Source organism: Brienomyrus brachyistius, chromosome 17, assembly GCF_023856365.1.
Source record: "Brienomyrus brachyistius isolate T26 chromosome 17, BBRACH_0.4, whole genome shotgun sequence".
Taxonomy (NCBI): Eukaryota; Metazoa; Chordata; class Actinopteri; order Osteoglossiformes; family Mormyridae; genus Brienomyrus; species Brienomyrus brachyistius.
Window position 1 is genome coordinate 12,122,510 of NC_064549.1, and position 20,511 is coordinate 12,143,020.

At 44.7% G+C, this 20,511-nt stretch overlaps 1 protein-coding gene across 1 annotated transcript; it reads right to left on the reverse strand.

The window, feature by feature from the left end:
- Positions 1-104: 104 nt before the first annotated feature.
- LOC125711466 (vasodilator-stimulated phosphoprotein-like) lies at positions 105-20,060 on the reverse strand. Its single transcript, XM_048980365.1, is given in 16 exon segments — positions 105-1,936; positions 2,106-2,163; positions 3,309-3,378; positions 3,794-3,859; positions 5,147-5,192; positions 5,564-5,582; positions 5,683-5,752; positions 5,850-5,992; positions 6,114-6,317; positions 6,319-6,377; positions 6,593-6,765; positions 7,846-7,918; positions 8,282-8,462; positions 10,169-10,340; positions 19,571-19,631; positions 19,757-20,060. Coding segments are annotated over 15 exon segments (1,377 nt in total). The 5' UTR covers positions 19,576-19,631; positions 19,757-20,060; the 3' UTR covers positions 105-1,898.
- Between the last annotated feature and the right edge of the window lie 451 nt (positions 20,061-20,511).

Consider the following 20,511-nt stretch of genomic DNA (forward strand, 5'->3'; position numbering starts at 1 on the left):
AATCCTTGTCGTTTCTATAGCGAGAATTAGTTTTTCGTACCTGGCCCGTGATAGAATGCCCCGTCGAAATTAAGGATAAATCAAATAATTCGAGCTGTCAAAAGTTAAGCCATTATTTCACCTTTAATTTTTTATATATACCACCAACGCAGAATTAGCCTAAACAAATGTCAGAGTGTAATATGCACAAGGCATTTATGTCCGAAGGTATGTTTATACATCACATCATAAATTAAGTACCGCGGGGGCACAACACTGATTGGTTCTCTTAATGTACTGTAAAACATTGTAATGAATTATCTTTCCGCTATATTCCAATCCAACTCTAAAGAGTACTTTTTTTGTTCCCTTGAGATATATACTTACCTGTGTAGATAAATGAGGAAGCATTCCGACAATAATATGACATACAAGCTGGAACCTTGGAATCAATCTGAGGAATCACAAGGCACATGGCAGAGGACATCCTAGGCTAGATGACAGTCCATCACAGCCCTCACACTCTCATTGGGAATTTTAGAAAATTGACATAATGACATGGTTTTTTTCTTGTAAATGAAAAAAAACGTGCATATGGGCAAAACATTACAAAAAAAATCAATGTCTACAAATTTCTATTATGTTAACTTACTAGTAATTCATTTATTGCCACATTCTGTATCTTTAGAAGTTACGATACAGTCTGTTACCCCATTTACTCAGGTTAGTGAGCATGTTGCTACCCATTGAGTTCCCTACGAATCACTTTTACGCACATAGTGTAAAAGAAAGCTAGGAGGCAGAGGCAGGACAATAAGCAGTTGACTATGAGTCCATGTTTAATCCAGTGTGTTTATGCTATCATATTTCAGTGTAAAAAGGATATATTCTAATAGAAAAAAGAAATTAAATTAAGGTCAAAATATTCATTTTTAAAAAGGAAAAAAAAAAACCATTCACCCATCACCAGTAGTCTTAGCTAAAACAATTACGTTTTAAATTCCCTCAAAAAGTTACATATATTTAGACATCTTCTTCAAGGCAATTAAGACTAAGTCTTACCGCTAAACTACAGTATGAAATCGTGAACTGTGTTGCATATAGAGCAGAGGGAAGCAGAACGGCTGCTGTCTTGACTGAGGTTGTGCTATTGCTAGTGCGGGACCCTGAGCACGCAGTACATCAAGGCAGGTTCCCTCTGATACACAGGATGCATCACACCAGGCCACAGATGAGTCCACAAGTGCACCATCATCCTCTTAGGTTCTAGCCACTCCACCCTCTTTCTCTACTTTTCTCACATCCCAGTTTTAGTATTTGTAGCTCTTTCTCGTCATCGCTATGAGGATTCTGTAGTGATCACCATGCCCAACTGTGGGATCGGGCGTGATGCATGAAATCTTCGCGCTAATGCAATTCTGCTTATCCCTGAGACACAGGACTGATTGCTGGTGCCACCATCTTGGTCTTGCAGAGTCCACAGTGGTCTACCTGAAGATTGCCCTGTGGCCTGACCCCCACATCGCCAGAGCCAACCACAGTCCCTCTTGATTTACAGGCATAAAGGAGTTGCTGCACAGTCGTTCGGCACACAATGACAAATCATATTTTCATATTCTTGTGGACCCTTATATTAATGAGAATTAAGAGCTGAAAAAAAAATGCAAATTACACAGGAGAGCTCTGTTGGTGAGAAAATGTGTTGTTGTGGGAGGGGAAAAAAAAAATCACAGCAGGAAAGAGAAAAAGTGTGAGCAAATGACGAGGCAAACAGTCTTTTGGCATGTCCAAGTCGAGGTCACCCCGTTTGCATTAACTTGTGCTTGAGAGAAAGGGGAACCAAAAAAAAGTGAGAGAAAGGAATAGAAAACATTATCCCAGGTGGGACAAAGGTCTACCCCCCCAAGCTGCCCATGGGATTATGTTGAGCCTCTCTTCTGCAGCTCCTGAACAAATGCTGTGGGTAGAGAAAGCAAGTTTCCATGAGTCACTGCTGCTCGAATGGCATCAGAGCTCATGTTTAGAATCTCAACCTGAAGAAGCAGACGGCGCTGCTAGGTTAGTCAGTGTCAGGACCTAGCCAGTAATGGGGCACCGGAGAGCTCCAGAGAGAGAGAGAGACTTACCTCTAATGATCTCCTCTTTGACTTTCTGCAGTTCCTTGCGCATCTCCTCCAGAAGTTCCTGCACAAAGAAAATAAATATTGGACACGTCAGCTGATTACAAAATTCCATATAGCAACCATGCAGCAAAACAGTGCACCCCTGAGTGTGTGCGGGACAGCAAAAACATTAGAAGTAGACTTAATTAAAAGTAAGGCTGCAACTATTGAATATTTATATATGAACTATATCATATTTAAATATTTTGCTGAATTTTCCTGAATATTCCGTCATTGTGCAACATTACTGCTGTTGACGATGTTCCCATACCTCAGCTTTTTGGGTGTTCTCGAGCAGTGCTGGGAAAGATCTTGATTTGTACACACTATCTTTTTTGTTAACTTACTTGTGCATTATAAGTTTTACTTTGGAGAAGAGTTGTACTGGCGCAAGGGTGTGGCACAGTTGGATCACTGATAAAATTTTGACCGGTATCAATACCAAATACGTATTAATTTGAAACTATCAAAAATTCTCATTTGAATATTGTATTGCTCTGTAATAAAAAGGCCCACCTGATGATCTTTAAACTCCTTATATGAATCATGAGAAGAGGCCGATGTGTCTCCAGGTTAAATGTGTTGTCCCCTCTAGCAGTGTTTGCATTCAAGAGCTGTCAGGTCTACGAGTTCGGTTTAAGACCAAAATAATACCATCTCTCACTTCTGCCACCCTGCTTAGCGACTAGTGGCAGGCAACTGGCAACAGTAATTTCCATCTTCCAACTTCTTCGCACAAGACGTGACATGATTGTGAACGCGTCTCCCCCCCAAAGCTCAGATTTGCATGTCCTTTATGTGATGCAGCTTCTTAAAAGTGCTTTTTGATGTGTGCAATGGAGATATACAGCACATTTTCAAATACTGAAATTTGTAAAATGATAGAATTGTACCGTTTTAAATATTCGGCATCAAGACTCAATACTGATACAATATTTTGAATATTTCACTGTGATCAGAATATGAACTGCACATGAATTTTGGTTATTAACCAGTTATTTGAATGTGCAAAAACTGATGACAGGAAATGGTAGCCCAATGAACACAATTTGGACATACAGTCCTCTTCGTTCGTATGTCTGAAAGTTCGTAAGATGAAAGTTCATAAGTAGAGGAGTGTCTGTATATTATTTTCCAATGGTATGATAAAGGGACAACCATTCTAACCTGTTTTAGTCTGTCCAAATCCGATTCGTCGCCGCCCGCTGCATCATTACTGCTACTCACTGGCTTCGTCCTGTGAAGGGTAGAGAGGCCGAGCCAGAGGAAAATTGGGAGATTAGGTCTTGATTAAAAATTCTTGTGTACAGGTGTAAGACTGACAGCGTTCTGTTGCTGGGCCAGCCACCCATGTGACTGCGTGTTACCATAACGATGCCTGGGGCTCCCAGAGCACTCGGACGGCCAGGTAGGTGTCAAGCATGTTGTGGCAACCACAAACAAAATTCTCAAGTCCTTATATCTAGTTGTTAAAATCTCTGCTGTCTGCTCTGAGAATTCTAGACAAAAATAAAATGAAAACATATTGTTTTAACTAAACTTCTTCTAAAGTCCAGAAATTGTACAGTTCCCACCACAGAGGTACAAGGCGTGTGCACAGCTTTACCACCAGTATTATATATTATCACAAGGCACCCGCCCCTCCCCCGTACCTGGCAAATTGGCCTGGGGAGGGAACTGAAGCAATGGTATCCATGCCCCTGGAGACAGAGTTGTTCCTGTTTGAGAAACCAGTGACACAAGAGATTACTGGCAATAATGGACGCTTCTTAACCATTAGAACTCTATCCAGAGTGTTTTTCTATTCCTTTGATTTTAAGCTTATTACATGGTATGTACATGAGTCAGCCACATACGCTGTATGTTTTTTGGTTTCAGGACATTCTGGGCTACTCAGATATGTCATAATTTGACGAGTAAATGCTGACACAGTCCTGATATCCCTTTTACGAGGAAAATTTAAATCTCTATGATGTGGGAATGGGGCTGTTCCAATGGGGACCTTTCTATGGCTTAGTATTGTGAAGGAATACATGGTTAGTGCCAGGCTGAAATTAATATCTTTGATTTTGCATCCATCTGGTAACTTATTGAGGTCATCTAATAGACAGCAATGCATGGTTTTATATTATATTACTTTATAACATCTGAAAGAAACTGAAATAGAAAAGCACTGCTTATGATCCACTGGATAAACACAGACATAAACAGTTTTAGAGTCCAATGCTGAATGTTTATCACTGTCCTCTTTCTGCCTATATACCTGTACGCTATAACTGGTAAATTGAAATTTGGGAATGAAACATTTCCAAACGAACGCTGTAGCACGTCACCATGTTTACATGTAGAAGGTGTCTCAGTTACATGATGGGCACCATCTATTTCAACTATTTTGAGCTTGACGTCAAACATACATATACAGACTTCTGTGAATAAATATTAAGGAAATATCTAGTAATGCCCTTCCTAATAAATAGAATATTATGTTTTTACAATTCTATTGTAGAACTCCAGCCAAAATTTTTGACTTTTTCCTATCTCTACATTTATAAACTTATGATAAATAAATTCTAAAATATTTTTTATTTCCCAGAAGGGTAGTTCGTGATCATTGCGGGAGCAAATATGTGCTTTGTTTTCCCTCAAATGTGAATAATATCGATGTTTTATAAGTTATTAGGGGTACGTTTTGGTGGAAAATGTTTAAAATATATGCCTCATTTCGAACAGGATTACTCTGTTATACCTTAGTGAGCAATGCTGCAACTTAGACACAATGGATCGATTCCGAGTCTCTTGATTCCAACGACATGTGATGCATGTCTGTGCGTTATACCTATCTGGAGTTACGAGCCTGAGATTAATGGATGCCAAAATCAACGCATTTTTCATTTGTCAGGTTCTGAAGGTTAAGAACATTGTATGTTTATTCAAAACAAAAGAAGTCAATATGTTTTGCTGCCGTGGAAATTTCTACATCTCGCGGAATTTCTGCTCTCACTCACCTCGGCATGGTGGCTGACTTATCCCACGGTCTCCTAAGTGCATCACCTGACAAAAACACATAATGATGTTTTTGTTTCAACAACAGATCACAGCAAAGTGATTTTGAAATTGGACAGTAATTAGTAGTGGTGGAGGGTGGGGGGTCTATAATGGACGACAAGATGCAATGGCAAAGCACCGAATTGCTCCACAGCACTCATACAGAGGAGAGGAATGTTGGCACCAGGGTGACGGACATGACGAGTGGAGCAGAGCAGCAACTTGAGGGTGTGGATGATAGATGGGTGATAGGAGCTTATGGAAGCATGGCAGTGGGTTTATGGGTAGAATCTGCAATTCCAAGGAGGAGCCTGCTAGGCCTCCCACACTGAACTCTGCCTCTACCTACCACTTTGGAGCACTGACTACATCCATACCTGGAGACTCAGTGTCGTCCTGCAAAGGAAGGCAGGTTCCGGTTATGGAGTTTAACCATTCTGCTTACCCAGCTACCAGTTGCTTATTAATGGATGAACATGGTCTCATGGTTACTTACAGTACTCGGCTCCTCCGGTTTGATGGGAACCTTTTCGGGGGCCTTCTCTCCTTTATCTGCAGCTTTTCTCCTGGGGGGGGGGTGGAGGTAGTTATAGTTATGGCAAACAGAGAAGGTGCTTGACATGCATGAGTATACGGGGTGGGAGTGGGTGAGGAGCTACTGACCGTCGTGCAAGGATGGCGCTCATTTCTCCCATCAGGTCTCCTCCTCCACCGCCCCCTCCTGGCAGGGAGGCACTACTGCGGCTTGCGTCAGTCTTAGGGGGCGGCGCTGGTGCTGCTGTTGGTCCTGGGCCACTGTCCTCTGGCTGTGGGAGCAACAGAAGAATATGGGGACTGTAATGTCATGTATTCAACTATGCTGAGCTTTCCAGAATTAAATGTAAATGGTTGCTATTATTCTCGATCTCATTCGCCTCGTTTTCTCACCTTGGCAACTTTACGCAGTTTGGCACCAGCGAGGGCTGCAGCCAGGCCTCCTCCTCCGCTTCCACCCCCTCCATCTACTCCTCCTCCACCACCTCCTGAGGACATGGGCAGCGGAGGAGGAGGTGGTGGACCTGCGCCACTTGGAGGTGGTGGTCCTGGAGGAGGTGGTCCAGGAGGAGGTGGAGGCCCAGGTGGTGGCGGGGGACCGGGGGGGGGGCGGGGGTCCACCAAGTACTGGCATTGGAGGCGCAGGTGGAATAATTACTGAAAGATGAGGGGGGGGGGGAAATCAGTATGACGCAAAAGCAAAGATGCTCTTCACAAAGCAAAGTGGTTTGCAACCACATAGTGCAAAGTGCTGACCTCTTCCATTGAGGCAATATGAGTCCTGATGTGAGAATCGGAATACCGATCCTATCAAGCCTACATTGAGGGATACAGTAGCAGCCCCTGTGACCGACTGGCTTTCTCTATCTTACCTGCTGCAGCTTGCCGCTCCCGTTCCTGCCGCTCCCGTTCCTGCCTTTCCCGTTCCTGTCGCTCCCGTTCCTGCCGCTCCCGTTCCTGCCGCTCTCGTTCCTGCCGCTCTCGTTCCTGCCGCTCCCACTCCTGTCGTTCCCACTCCTGTCGTTCTCGTTCCACCTGCTCTTGCCTGGGAAACAAACAAACTTCTGTTTACCCACCCCTGTCTCCTCTTGGGGGAAGTGAGGAAGCAGGCGAACCACCCAGACCCTGTAGCTCTATGATCTGCCTACTGAGTATCTATAAGTGCATCCTGCTTGCACTGCTGCTGGACCTGCTGGATCAGCTATGCAAGGCAGACTGTGCCCAAGGCAGGGTGGCTAGGGGCTTTAAAGCCAAACCAGGCTGCTGGTCTGTTCATGCAGCATAGGTCACTGATGCACAGGCATGCTTCCTAAAAGGCTAAAATTTCCAAAATCGGCTCCTTAATCCTCAGAAGATCTGAGATGCTTTTCCAGTAGTTTTTAACTTTGTTTTTGTCAATTAAAAAATAATCCTTTACATTTCCCTTGATAGTATGTCTGACATGTTTTATTATAGTTTAAAAATCTTATGAAACATGCCAGTTAATGTATATTCAGCTCAATTGGGGCAGGAAGCATTTACATTAATCAAATACTTTTAGAAATGTTTTGAAAAAGATATGTCTGTATTACAAGTAACAATATTGGGTCTGCAATTAAATCCATACAATGTAGTTACAGCAAAATCACTAATACCAATTTATTAAGGTAATAATTGTTAAAATCATGCTGGTTAAGCAAACATGTAGCTGTGGAACTAAATAAATGGTATTGATCAAAAAAACATCATGACACAAACAATTGAGACCAGTTTGGTCAAAACTGGACACATATGGGGGCCCAACTTCAAAGTGATGACATCACCATGTGTAAAAAAAAACACATTTATATCTCAAATTAAAGCACCAAAAATGAAAATTTCACAGACACAAATGTGGCACAAACAAATGTGACCGGGGGTATTTCACAAAGCAGGATTTCTTTAATAGCCAAATGTAAGGACAGTCCAATGGGAGTGTCAGTTACTTCTCCTTCTGTTGGATAGTTTTCATGTTTGTCTTAAGTTATCCAGCTAACTGGGAATTCCTGCTTTGTGGAAAACATTGCAGTTTAGTTAAAATCTGAAATATATGGGGGGCCAACTTTACACTAGTCCACTCCCTCCCTCATCATCATGCATTTAGTACCTTCTCAGCTGCTCCAGTTCTTCTGGAGAGGGTCCATTCTGAGCAGGTCGGGGGAGAGTGGAGTAACCTGGAGCTAGAGGAAGACAACACTAAGTTAGTTATAAAATAATAATAACAGCATCATCATAAATATGGCTGCAAGTAGCAATAATAGGGCCCAGTACACCGTCAGGGCTTAGTTGCCATGGAAATAATATCTCATTCTGTCACAGGTATGGTTAGATGCACTCACAGCAAATATCATGTTGATTGACTAAAGTCCCATGACAGAAAGTATAATAATAATAATAATAATAATAATAATAATAATAATAAATTTAAAATACCATTAACGTTTCCCCTTATAATATGTATGATGCCGTTAGGCCTCAGCAGTAGGCTTTGGACAGTATATCGGTAAGTGCTGCTGTGAGGACGAAGCGTCTCACTGCATTACCCGCATCAGGCAGGGAGCTCAGCACATCCAGCGCATGCGTCATGCTGTTGGCGAAATTTGACGCATCGTCCTTGCTGCTGAAGTTGAGCCCCCACACCTGTCGTGCATCCCTCCACTGATGGAAGTTAGGGGTGGCCTGATTGTACTTCAGCCCTTTTGTGATTAGACAATTCATCACCACCTGTGCAGTAAAACAGGGACCCACATTTACACCATTCCATGTGCCCAGCCCATCCATTTATAACAGAGACATATATTTACTACAGCACACATGCAAGTCACATCAGGAAAATATGGAATGCAAGAAGTTATTTTAAAATAATAAAGATTTCATCATTTAAAATAAGAACACTGTTTAGGCTGCTGTTTCACAACTAAACATAAACAAAAACAAAGATAACTGATCCGTATGATAATGTGATTTTATTTGCTATAGGACTGCAGTCTTCGTTATGTGTATGCTTAGCCCTCGCGCTCTTCGCCTCAGTATTGCACCGATTCACAATGAAAGACAAGGAAACCACTCTAAATTCGTCTCATTTGTTATCTGCATCATGCAAGAAAGACGTGAAAACACAAAATTATCAATGGTTTCACAAAACCCAAGCATTTCGCGATTTGATTTTTTTTCCATATTGTTCAGCCCTAAATAGATATCTGTTCAATATTGAAGGGGGCGTACCCCCCACCCCCTTTCTTCCCCATTTCCGACGCCCCTGCCCTCTATTCACTCTGACCTCGACAAAAGACACCATTATGGAATTGTACAATGCCGCTTTATACCACCAGGTGGCATAAAATTGCAAAGCGCCACTGAAACTTTCAGGACAGAAGCATACATTCTGCTGACGTTTGTTCCCTGTTTATTTTACAACCAAGAATTCCAGGGGGAACGGAGGAGCAACCCCCCCCCCCCCCCCCCCCCCAACACACACACAACCAAAACAGGAGTCGACGAGTCCAACAGAATAACTGACCCTGATACGCTCATGTGAAGAACGTGGTATGTCATTTGAAAAGAAATATATAGAGAATGGCTGTTAGACAGTTTGACATACTGGGCAGGATGGGACTGTGTGTGTGATCCTGGGTGTGGGGGGGTGCATCTTTAATGATTACAGGAAATGGCTGGGCGCTCTATCTTTCAGGAAGTATTTTCTAGGTTAAGACAAGCAGTGAGGAATGTGAATTTGTTTATACACGAGTATTTTTGTGTGTGTGTGTGTGTGAGAGAGAGAGAGACAGTCTTGCATCCAGAGAGAGTTATGCATCCAATACTCAATGGGGGGGGGGGGGGGGGGGGGGTCAGCGCGAGTTTCACTGAAACATTTTTATTCTAATTCTTCCTTTTCAAGATTATCCAGTACATGTTTCTTCTTTTAGAACAATCTAAAGCTTGCGGGCGCTGCTTTCGAATGAGCTCTACATACATTCTTCTAGCCAGTCATAGTCACTCTCGCCCTTGTGGCTCGTGTATTTGTTTGTGAGGAAATGGCTGAGGAGGAGAGAAGCAAACAAGAACTGGTCACCAAAAGACATTCACCTTCTGCTCTTAGGAAATATTTTAGATTCCGAAGAGACAACATTGAGCAAAAGCAAGTGACCACCTTGTGTCTGGTGACCCAACTCACAGCAACACCAGCAGCTTATTTGATACAACATATTATTTCTCAGTAGAGTTTATTTGGCTATAGTTTATTCTGAGTAAATTTCAACTGCTTTTTGCTTCAGAAACATCACAATATCCATCACAAAGAATTCAGAACCAACATCTTACGGCTCCAGTAGAAGTTCATAAGCATTGCTCAGAAGCGCTCTGAAATTCTCATTATAGTAATTTCATGTCACGTATGACACGACACATGGCCCCGCCCACCACTGCTGTACCTGCTGGTCTGTCTGCATCTTGCGGCCCACCACCCGGAAGCTGTTACTGCCAGGGCTGTGGTAGATCTGCACACGGCTGATGGTTTGTGGGCCGGCTCCTGCAGCCACCCACTTCTTACTGGCGTCATCGTAGATCATAACAGTGGCCCGGGCCTGGCAAATGCTGGACTCGCTGGGGGGGGGGGGGGGGGGGGGGGGGAAAGCAAACAGGAAGACCATCAATGAGGAGGAATATGAGAGAGTGACAGAGGGAGAGAGAAGGGATGCAGCAGGAAGGGAGGAATGAGAAAGAAAACAGGGGGGAAATATGTGGAATTTAAAAGTTCCTTTCAGTTTGGGGTAAAAATCAGAGAACAGAGAACGCTGAGAAGGTTTGCGACTAACCCCCCCCCCCCCAGCAAGAACCCCCAGGAAAGTCAAGTCAAGCATGGCTTTGCACATCAACCAAACACAGTAACACAGCATGTAGTGGCACAAAGGACTGCGGGGCCACGGGGCCACACACACACACACACTGAACCATGAACACAAGCAGATGCACAAACTTATGTTTAGGTGTCAGATTACTTTATAGAAGTTTGCCCAAACTCTCGACGTTTGCGGCGCCAGACTTTCCCCGCGTCAGTCCCTTGACAAAAGCCATATGTAACTCAGCAAATACATTAGTAGTAACAAATGTGACCAACATAAACTGATATATTTTTTTTAAAAATCGACCTGCAAGTCTCATGACTATGTAAAAAGTCACCACCATGAAAAGTCACGATTTGTAACTGAATCACTTTATCCTCCTGCCCCAATTACACACACATACATATATTGTTGCTGTCTGATGAAAAGCATGTATGTCCACTTTTTGTTTGTGACTTTGGGCGTATTCTGTCTATAGTACATTCTCCTCCATCTACAGACACTGTTTGAGATTTAACTGACCAGTGAAAAGATATTTTATGAAGTCATCTATTGAATTAGTATGTATGTTTGTACTAGTTAACATTTGTATTCATGATGGTTATTTGTATGGATTATTTTATATTGCTAATTCTAACAAATCAGCGTTAGATAGCTAGCTAGCTAATATCGCTAATTGTGAATACGTGAATAAGTGCGATTAGTTTGTATCTCGACACTGACCTATGTGCCTCACCCACAATCCAAGGACGTCCATTTAAAACGTTACACCATTCGCTGACTGCTGTGTAAATATAGGTTTCTATTTGTGGTGTCAAGGGTTTTTTTTTTTTTTACACTCTTAAAATAATGTGTTTTTGCGGTTTTCCATCATGCAGCGGTGAAATACGGCGCCAGTTCATCACATGTTGGTGTGTCGCTTTCTGCAGAAGAACCGCCGATAACAGCGAGAGGGCCTGTTTAACACCCTGCGCGTGAAGGTTCCACCGCACTGTCCTGACACCCGCAGTAGCAGGACACGTAGTGCAGATGGGAGAGAGTCAAAGGTGTGGGGGAGGGGGAGCTTGGGGGCAACAGATTGTCATTCCGGCTAAAACGAAGATCAACAATAACGAATGACAAAGACGGGAAATAGCCCCCGGTTCCTGCGGAGAGGCAGGCGGCCGACAGGCCCATAAAATGTGGGGGGGCACACATGTGAAAAGGGCTGTGAGCACGGCGTTCCTGCCCCCAAAAAGAAAAGCAGGCGTTATACTCAGCAATGTCTTGGTCCGTAGAAAAGCTAGAATCTATGGTCTGTGGAAGAGCGGCTTCCACCGCCAACACTAAGAAGCCTGGTGTGAAGATGAAAAGTCAGCAGATAACCAGTTGTTACGTTGTACACGTTACTACACCCTGAAGAGGTCCGAACCAACTCTGCCCAGTTAAAAAGGGCTGGAGCTTGAAGGCTAAGAACAAAGTGCTCTAAATTCATTAAAAGAACCAACAGAAAGGTCGTCCTATTGTGAAACTTTATTCTCCAGCAAGATAAAGGCTGAATAAAGCTGCCTTTACTTGGGGCTGCAATTAAACGGGTTTGTTATTTGACTGGATACAGAAAAGGTAGCCAAGGCCAGCTGTGGTACAACGAAGGAGCAGAGATACGCGCCGTAGCGTCTGAATGCATCAGCAGCCTCCCATTCCAGGGCAGCCGTGACATAATCGGCAGCTTCCTGTGACACAGCACTGGCTCGCGGGCCCTTCCTGATCGCAGCACGACCAAATAAGGACAGGCTGAGAAATCCAGAAGGCAAAGGCACTCGCACACTGACTCAACGTGTACGCACAGGTCCAGATGTTCAGCAAAAGAAGACAGGCGAGATTTAAAACATAATAAGCAATGAAAAATAAGAAAAATGACCAAGAAGGGGTTTTTAAAAACCTGAGTTTCCTCGTTTGGAGACGGTCCCCGCAACGACAGGTTTTTATCACATTGTGGTGACGATGTAATGTTTACATGACCCACATCCACAGACAGACAGACACACAGAAGCATTAACACACCTAAAACACATCTGTCCAAATTAGTTGGGTTTTGTAAGTGGGTCGAAGTGCTTGCCCCCCCCCCCCACTAAAAGAATTGAAACATATACATGAAACCCAAACTGGGTGTACATTTCTATTAGCTGCTCTACATCCATCCATCTTCTGTAACTACTTGTCCTCTTCAGGGTCACAAGGGGTCTGGAGACTATGAGGCAGGGAACAGTTACTCTGCATCACATTTGCAGTTAGAAAATAATACGATAAGAGACTCGATCAAACAATGTTTAATCAAAGTGACAGGTGCAAAAAAGCGAAACTGCATAAAGTAGATTGACTGGAAGGAGGGAGACGCCCCATGACTGGGCATACCCTGGAAGAGCAAACACCAGGCTCACGGTGAGAGTGTAGGGTGTGTCGTGACTGCCTGCTCCTTGAGAGTTAACAGGAAGCCGCATTGTCACTGAAGTGATCTCAGAAATATCTCTTTAAGGCCTTGGATGCAGCTGCACAGACGTGCTGACAAGTATAGTCAGGCCTGTCGATGGTCCCAGCGCACTCCCTCTCGACGGGCCTACCGACAGCTCGGCATGCTCCCTCTCCATAGCCCTCTCACTCTCCCTCTCCATAGCCCTCTCACTCTCCCTCTCCATAGCCCTCTCACTCTCCCTCTCCATAGCCCTCTCACTCTCCCTCTCCATAGCCCTCTCACTCTCCCTCTCCATAGCCCTCTCACTCTCCCTCTCAGGGGTGAAGCCCCTCCCCACGGGTCACTGACGGGCCAGCACACTCTCCCTCTCCATAGCCCTCTCACTCTCCCTCCCCACGGGTCACCGATGGCCCAGCGGACTCTCACTCGACGGCCCCACCGACAGCCCAGTGCACTCCCTCTCCATAACCCCCTCTTATTGGGAGCCCCCCACTCTCTCTCTGGCCTTCACCTTTTCGTTGGGCCCATCATCAGCCCTCTCACCATCTTATCAGGTCCTCTGACAGCCTATTCTCCCTCTCATCAGGCCCTCCAACGGCCCTCTCCCCCTTTCCATTAGGACCTACAACAGCCCTCCCCCTCTCGCCGGGCCCTTGCCCCCCCTGTGGCCCCCCCCCCCCCCCCCCCCACCGTGGCCCTCTCCCCCTCTCGTCAGGTCCTCGCCCCCCCCCCCACCGTGGCCCTCTCCCCCTCTCGTCAGGTCCTCGCCCCCCCCCCCACCGTGGCCCTCTCCCCCTCTCGTCAGGTCCTCGCCCCCCCCCACCGTGGCCCTCTCCCCCTCTCGTCAGGTCCTCGCCCCCCCCCACCGTGGCCCTCTCCCCCTCTCGTCAGGTCCTCGCCCCCCCCCCACCGTGGCCCTCTCCCCCCTCTCGTCGGGCCCTCGCCCCCCCCCCACCGTGGCCCTCTCCCCCTCTCGTCGGGTCCTCGCCCCCCCCCACCGTGGCCCTCTCCCCCTCTCGTCAGGTCCTCGCCCCCCCCCACCGTGGCCCTCTCCCCCTCTCGTCGGGCCCTCGCCCCCCCCCCACCGTGGCCCTCTCTCTCCGTCTTGTCACCTTCTCATCAGGCACTTTGATGCCTCCCAGTCCCCCTCCCAGAACCTGTCTCACATTCCCATGCAAATACTACATTTTCAAAAATAAATTTTCCATTTTGTCTTCACATTAAATTTCTCCTTTTCGCCATGTTCCGTCTTTTCAAACCCTGCTTTCTTTCAGAATAAAAATCATCTCTCACAAAAATGGTGTTTTAAGCGCAAGAATGCTAACTCGTAATAAATTAACATGCTTTTGAACATGTGATGATGTTTAAGAGCAGTCAGCTGGCAGCTTTCATGCTGCGGTCAAAGCAAAGGTGGTGATGGGCTGATCTCACTTTTTACCGTGTGTTCATCCTTAAAAATTACGGCTTAATCCTCCAGCAGTAAAAGCATCTCCAGTTGTTTAGTGTATTCAAGTCAAATACTTGCACAGGAATTTGAAAAAGAAAAAAAAAATCATCAAAAGAGACACAAATAGCCAGACCGAGTGGTGGGCAATATGTCGATATTTTATCGTAACCGGTTATGACTGCATCCATGATACACAGCATCACATTTACTTAGACCAGGGGTGTCCAATCTCATCCGCAAAGGGCCGGTGTGTATGGGGGTTTTCGCTGCAACTCCCTAATTAGATTTCATATTAGAGGACTGATTTGCTGAAGAGTCCTCACATCTGGGTTTGAACACCTGACCTACAGGTTACCCCAAAAACCTGCAGACACACTGACCATTTGCAGATAAGATTGGACACCCCTGGCTTAGACACTTCTGCCCAAAGCGACTTACAAGTGAGGCACAAACAAATATACGAGCATAAGTGCAGCTTCCAATGAATGTCCAGGTACAGGTACAGGTACAGGTACAGCTACAGGTACAGCTACACTACAAACGATATTACAATAACAAAAAAAAACAAACCAGCAAGTGTGTCACATGATGGCTGCGTGTTTGTATATCTCACTCCTTTGTCAATTCTGTGTCAGTGGATCTCAATTTAGTGACTAGATCTTGAACCATCAACTTAACTGGCTAATTGTTATTACTACATATATTCCCCAAAAAAGTAATTAATATCGTGATTTGCGATAATAACCAAAACATCATGACATTTTGGCCTTATCACCCACCCCTAGCTGGACCTGCTATCCATTTACGGGGCTTTCACTCTGCTGGAACTTTTTTCAGAAACCAGAACCTTTTGTTGTATTCACACTGCAGTAACTCAGATCAACTCGACTAGGGGTGTTTCTCAATATGTGTACTTGACCATACTTGTGTTTTCATGTACCCATTTTACATCACCTTCCGTGGCTGAAGAAAAGTTCCAGTATTAAGAACAGAAGTACAGAGGAGAGTAAAAATTCCCCCCATGTCGTTCTTGCCTCACCCGAAATATCAAGGATTCATCCAATCATATATATTGGATACACTGGTTGCATCCTCACTAAACCATGAGGATCACATGATTCACTGCACCCCAAGTTCGTTCGCAAGTTAGCAAGACCGATCACACCAAGACCACAAGAACGTATGAAATTATGCATTAAGAGCTTTTTGTCTCTCCCATGTTTATTGGCATAAATCCCAGTACCTGATGTGTGACATGAAAACAACACATGAAAGTGTCCGGGAGCTACAAAGGTTCCCGGTCGAGATGTCCCAAGGAACTTTTGGAGGTTCTGGAACTTCGATGTGAAAGCGCCCGTAGTTCCACAAGGAAGCATTCTATTGTCAGGGATGTTAACTGGAACCAATTTGTGTTTCTTACTGCACCCTGGCTAATCCAAAAAGCCCAGAATAAATTCCTACTTCCACACACATTTCATTAAGCTTGTTCCTACAGCTGAAAGATATACAAGAATCTCCAACAGGAATCAAGTAGAAGCATTAGGTTCCATACTGCAATAGAAGGCATCCAGCTGCCACCTTGCAGTTGGCGAGTTATGTTTCCCAACTCACCGAGACCAAAGATGTTCTGGAAACATTATGGAATTTAAAGGCTGTGTGGGGGGGGGGGGTGGGGGGGGACACGCAGGGTTACGTCACTCAGTAGTATAGAAATGGCTGGAAAGAGGATCGTCCAAAGACTGGCGATAAGATTTCCTCACATGCTAGACATTTGTAGAGAGGCGGAAAGAAGCCTCGAGCTCCCAGCACTAACAATGAGTTTGTGCAAGTCTGTGCATCACCTCCCACTAACTACACACTGCAGAGATTCCAGCATGCAAGTCTGAGGACAGAAATTCAGCTACTGTGCCTGAACAAGTGAATCTTTATCTGCCAGGCACGTATTATCATATAGGTAGCAATATAACATGCTCCCCCGCCACCCCTCAGTCTGACCACACAAAGGACTAAATATCTCAGACCTGGAGAAGTTGACAATGACGCACACACCCACAGGCGAAGTCACACAAAGGCACAGACTGTCAAACTCGACCTCAGTGTTCAGATGTGGGACAAGGCGATGATGCTGCCTCCTGTCTGCTCCAATGTCATCGTGTAATGCTGCAGCCACACCTCCTCTAGGAAAATACCCATCACCTAACCACCCATCCTGGTCAAAGTTGCAGGGTATGAAAAAAAAATGAACAAATTGAGCCCGACAATGAACGCATCCTTTAAAGATCAGCCTGATAGATAATGAACCCTACGACAACCACGAGCAGCTGGGTCCTGGCCTTGGTAAGTTTTCTTCCTGGCGTAACTCATACCTGCTGCAGGTCTCAGCTTGTAACCGTCGCCCTGCAGGCTCGGCAGGAACGTGGGCGACCCTGGCTCCGCCCTGCCCCGCCCCGCCCCACCACGCCACGCCCCTGTTCACCAAATTAGACCGGGCATCCCAGTAGACGTCCGGCAGGATCCAATAACATTCACACCAACACTCCAAGTGTCATGTTGTGCTTCATTTCAGCATTAAACCAACATATTTTGAGAAAACAGAAGGATAAAGTGACATTTCTGAAAGCTATCCTCCATTGCAGGGGTTCCCCCAATCACGTTGCCTCCGGCCAAAACAAGATTACAAATATTTATCTATGCAATAAGTAGTTAGACAAAGATATCAGCTATAAAGGCTCATTTATTCTTCTACATAGAATTGACTGCGTCGGTAACCACGTACCCTACACAGCAGCCTACACCGTGGCCAGATAAGTTACATTTCTGGGGAGGTGTGTATCCGGATACCGCATGGCGTTTGTGATTCTAGGCAGACATAGAAATCATACTTAAGCTGCGAGGAGCAGCTGGAACATTATACGGCTGTATTCAGAGAAGCCTCGGCTGCCTGGGTCAGTCTCCCGCCATGCTGCCATCATTAATATACGAACATTTACTGAGCTTCTCCATATAACGGAGATGCATGTTAGTCCAAGCCTGACAGCACACCTGTACACAAGCTCACGTGCATCAGCTGTGGCAAAACGAACAGAGGTCTCACACAAGCAGGATGTCAGCAGTGAGCTTCGTCTCAATGCAACACCTCCATCTCTTGAAACAGGTTTTGTACTTAATTCACACAATTTCTGCTTAATTCGTAGAAAATTCCAACCTGCTGATCACTACTGCTACAAAAATTCTGCGAATTACAGTATATTTGACTGCACCGCCGTTACAATACAAATCAGCATTAATAGGCTTCAATGTTGATGTTAATGCAACGAAACAGGATAACAATGACCAGGACAGAACATAAGACATGTTATGAAATGCACCGTAACAACACTTTAAGCACTTTCCTCATCCTTGAGTTTTGATGAGGCAGCGTCACTTTCCGGACACGGGCTGAGAGTGTGATCGAAACCGCATACTACACACTAAACAGCACAAAATGCACTGACTACAGCCACGACCTTTAGATCAATTGGGTTAGTTAGCCTAAAGGCTTAGTCACGCCCAATGTCTAGAGGCTGCTCAAACAAGTTCATTCTCTGCCAGTTTTATGGAGGAAAGCGGTCGGCAGAAGTTGCTTACTCTCCGACGCTGAGCGAGTCGGTGCAAGTACAGCTGATAACGACGATAACTACATAGCTGCCATCATTTCAGCCCCACTTCCTGACGGACTGTTTCCACATTCTTCTGCGAGTGGCAGTGGAACTACACGGACGATATTCCTTAAAAATAGCTGAAAAGTTGCAGAGATAAAGTCCAATCCAGAGCTTCAGCACTCAAGCAAAACCACGCATAAAAGAAATAAGGCATCAGTCTCTTAATATTGGATCGGATGCATTATAATCCAGAAAACCAAGAGGCTTGCTTTTATTCCAGTACAACTCAACAGATCAACTTTTCTACATAAGCACTGAAAAGTGAGGTATTATAGTATTGAGAAAAACCACTGCAAACGTAGCATTTTACAAGTAATGCAATTGTGTAAACAAAAAGGTTGTGGTTTTGAATTCGAAATTCACATATGTAGCCACGTAAGTGGTTGAGTGAGGACATAAATGAAACATTTGTAACCATTATTCAAATCATTATCCAGCTCAAATCTATAACCTTCAACTAGTAATATGAAGGGGTTACTAATACAGAACTTAATGCAACCTGACGTTGACCTGTATGAGCGCACTCTCACACACGAGGCTTAGTGCCCCGCCACCTATTTACATGCAACCAAAAAAAGGTCTTTCCCTGGTTCTGATGGAAAATATGCCATGTTGGCTTCCGTGCGATCGCAAGGTGTTCGTGCCGCGACTGGTTCGGAATTCTGTTTACCCGGCCGAAGTGCGCCTCACTGTTCCGGGTACGGCCCTGAACAACTCCGCGGGGTGGGTGAGCAAAAGCAGCCAGGTACAAAACAGGAGTCAAATGTTTCAGAACATTTAAGAGAGAAAATCCGAACTTACTTTTGCAGATCTTTCAAATGGGTTTTGCGCTATTTTGAATTACCAGTCTCCACACGACCCTTTTTTGGAAAAGGGTTGAAAGCACCGCTCCGAAAATATGACAAATTAATACACAAGCAGCCAAACTAATACCCATCTTTCAGTTCGCAATGATTCTGACACCTGTGGAAGTTACACCATTTAAAAAACTATGAAAATGATTGCATTTGTGACGCCACAGGACTGTCAGATGGCAAAAGTTGACAAACAAATTCGGCGAAATTGTGCATATCCTACTGCTCATCAAATGGGCATATTTATTTGGCAGATACCCAAGATACCCGTACCAAATACAGTCCATAATATAATATCAGAATAATCCATAATATCCAGGCAAACAGTAGCACTGATGTCAATTGAAATCATTCAAATATTCACATATCTAACTGAGACACATGAAACCCACATTACACTATTTATGCTGCCGGGAATCTAACACGTCCTACTCGACGACCACCAGCGATCACAAGCATAGATACTTAATATTTCGTTCCGCGTAATGAAAAGCAGTAAATAGCAATCACGGGCTTTTCAGACGGGCACCCCTTTACCTCATTGTTAGGCGAGAGTGCGACTCGTCTCTTCACTTCCTTTTTCTTTTCAGATCTGAAGCTGAATTGAAAAGAAGAAAAAACAGATACAATAAAAAAAACCCGCGTGTAACAGTGTTTAGTAAGTGTGTCTATGCTAATCGGTGCGAACAACAGCGACAAGACCAAAAAGCTAGAGCAACAGACCTGGGCGATTTCCTGGTTTAGAAGAGCGGGGGACGGAAAAGTGGATACAGTAGCTTGTCAACTGCAATCAGTATCCCAGACTCATCTAAACAGCCCAACCGAGGGCCCCGGTGAACGGGTCACTGCCGCTTTTAAAACTAATGAATACCCTTCCTGTGCCACTTGTTCTGCGGTCACCCACTATTAGACGCCTTCGATCTTGCCAACCGAAAAACGCATTGGTCGCTTTTTCTGTTTAATTTTACTCGCGTTCAAAGCCCTGCACGTTTGCTATTGCTAAGCTTTCATTCCTCCCCCTTTCCCCTCCTCCCTCCCCCGAAATACAAATCCACCCCGCCTTTCAGTGGCAACTCAGCGCCAAGTCTGCCATCCGGGTTTAAAAGAATATACTGTATAAAATGGGTTTACAATATATTTTTGGTATCGATTCGCTGGCGATGCACTAGTTGCATATTGATGTTCAAGCAACAGGGCTAACGAAGAACGTTGCATTTATTCCCAATAGTTCGATCGCTGTTCTCTTGACATCGCCTGTCATTCACCGAATTGGTATTTTGTTTTTTTGTGGAGGTACCAAGCACTGATTAAGCTCTGAATTAGTTATGCTACGTTAATGCTTAATGTTAAATCGTATGACACAAGCCTAACTGAAGAACTCATGCATACACAGAAGGCGGCAGATGGGACACAATCAGCAATTACATTTAATGGTGAAATTTGATGAATACTTGAACATCTACAAGTAAACATCAGAA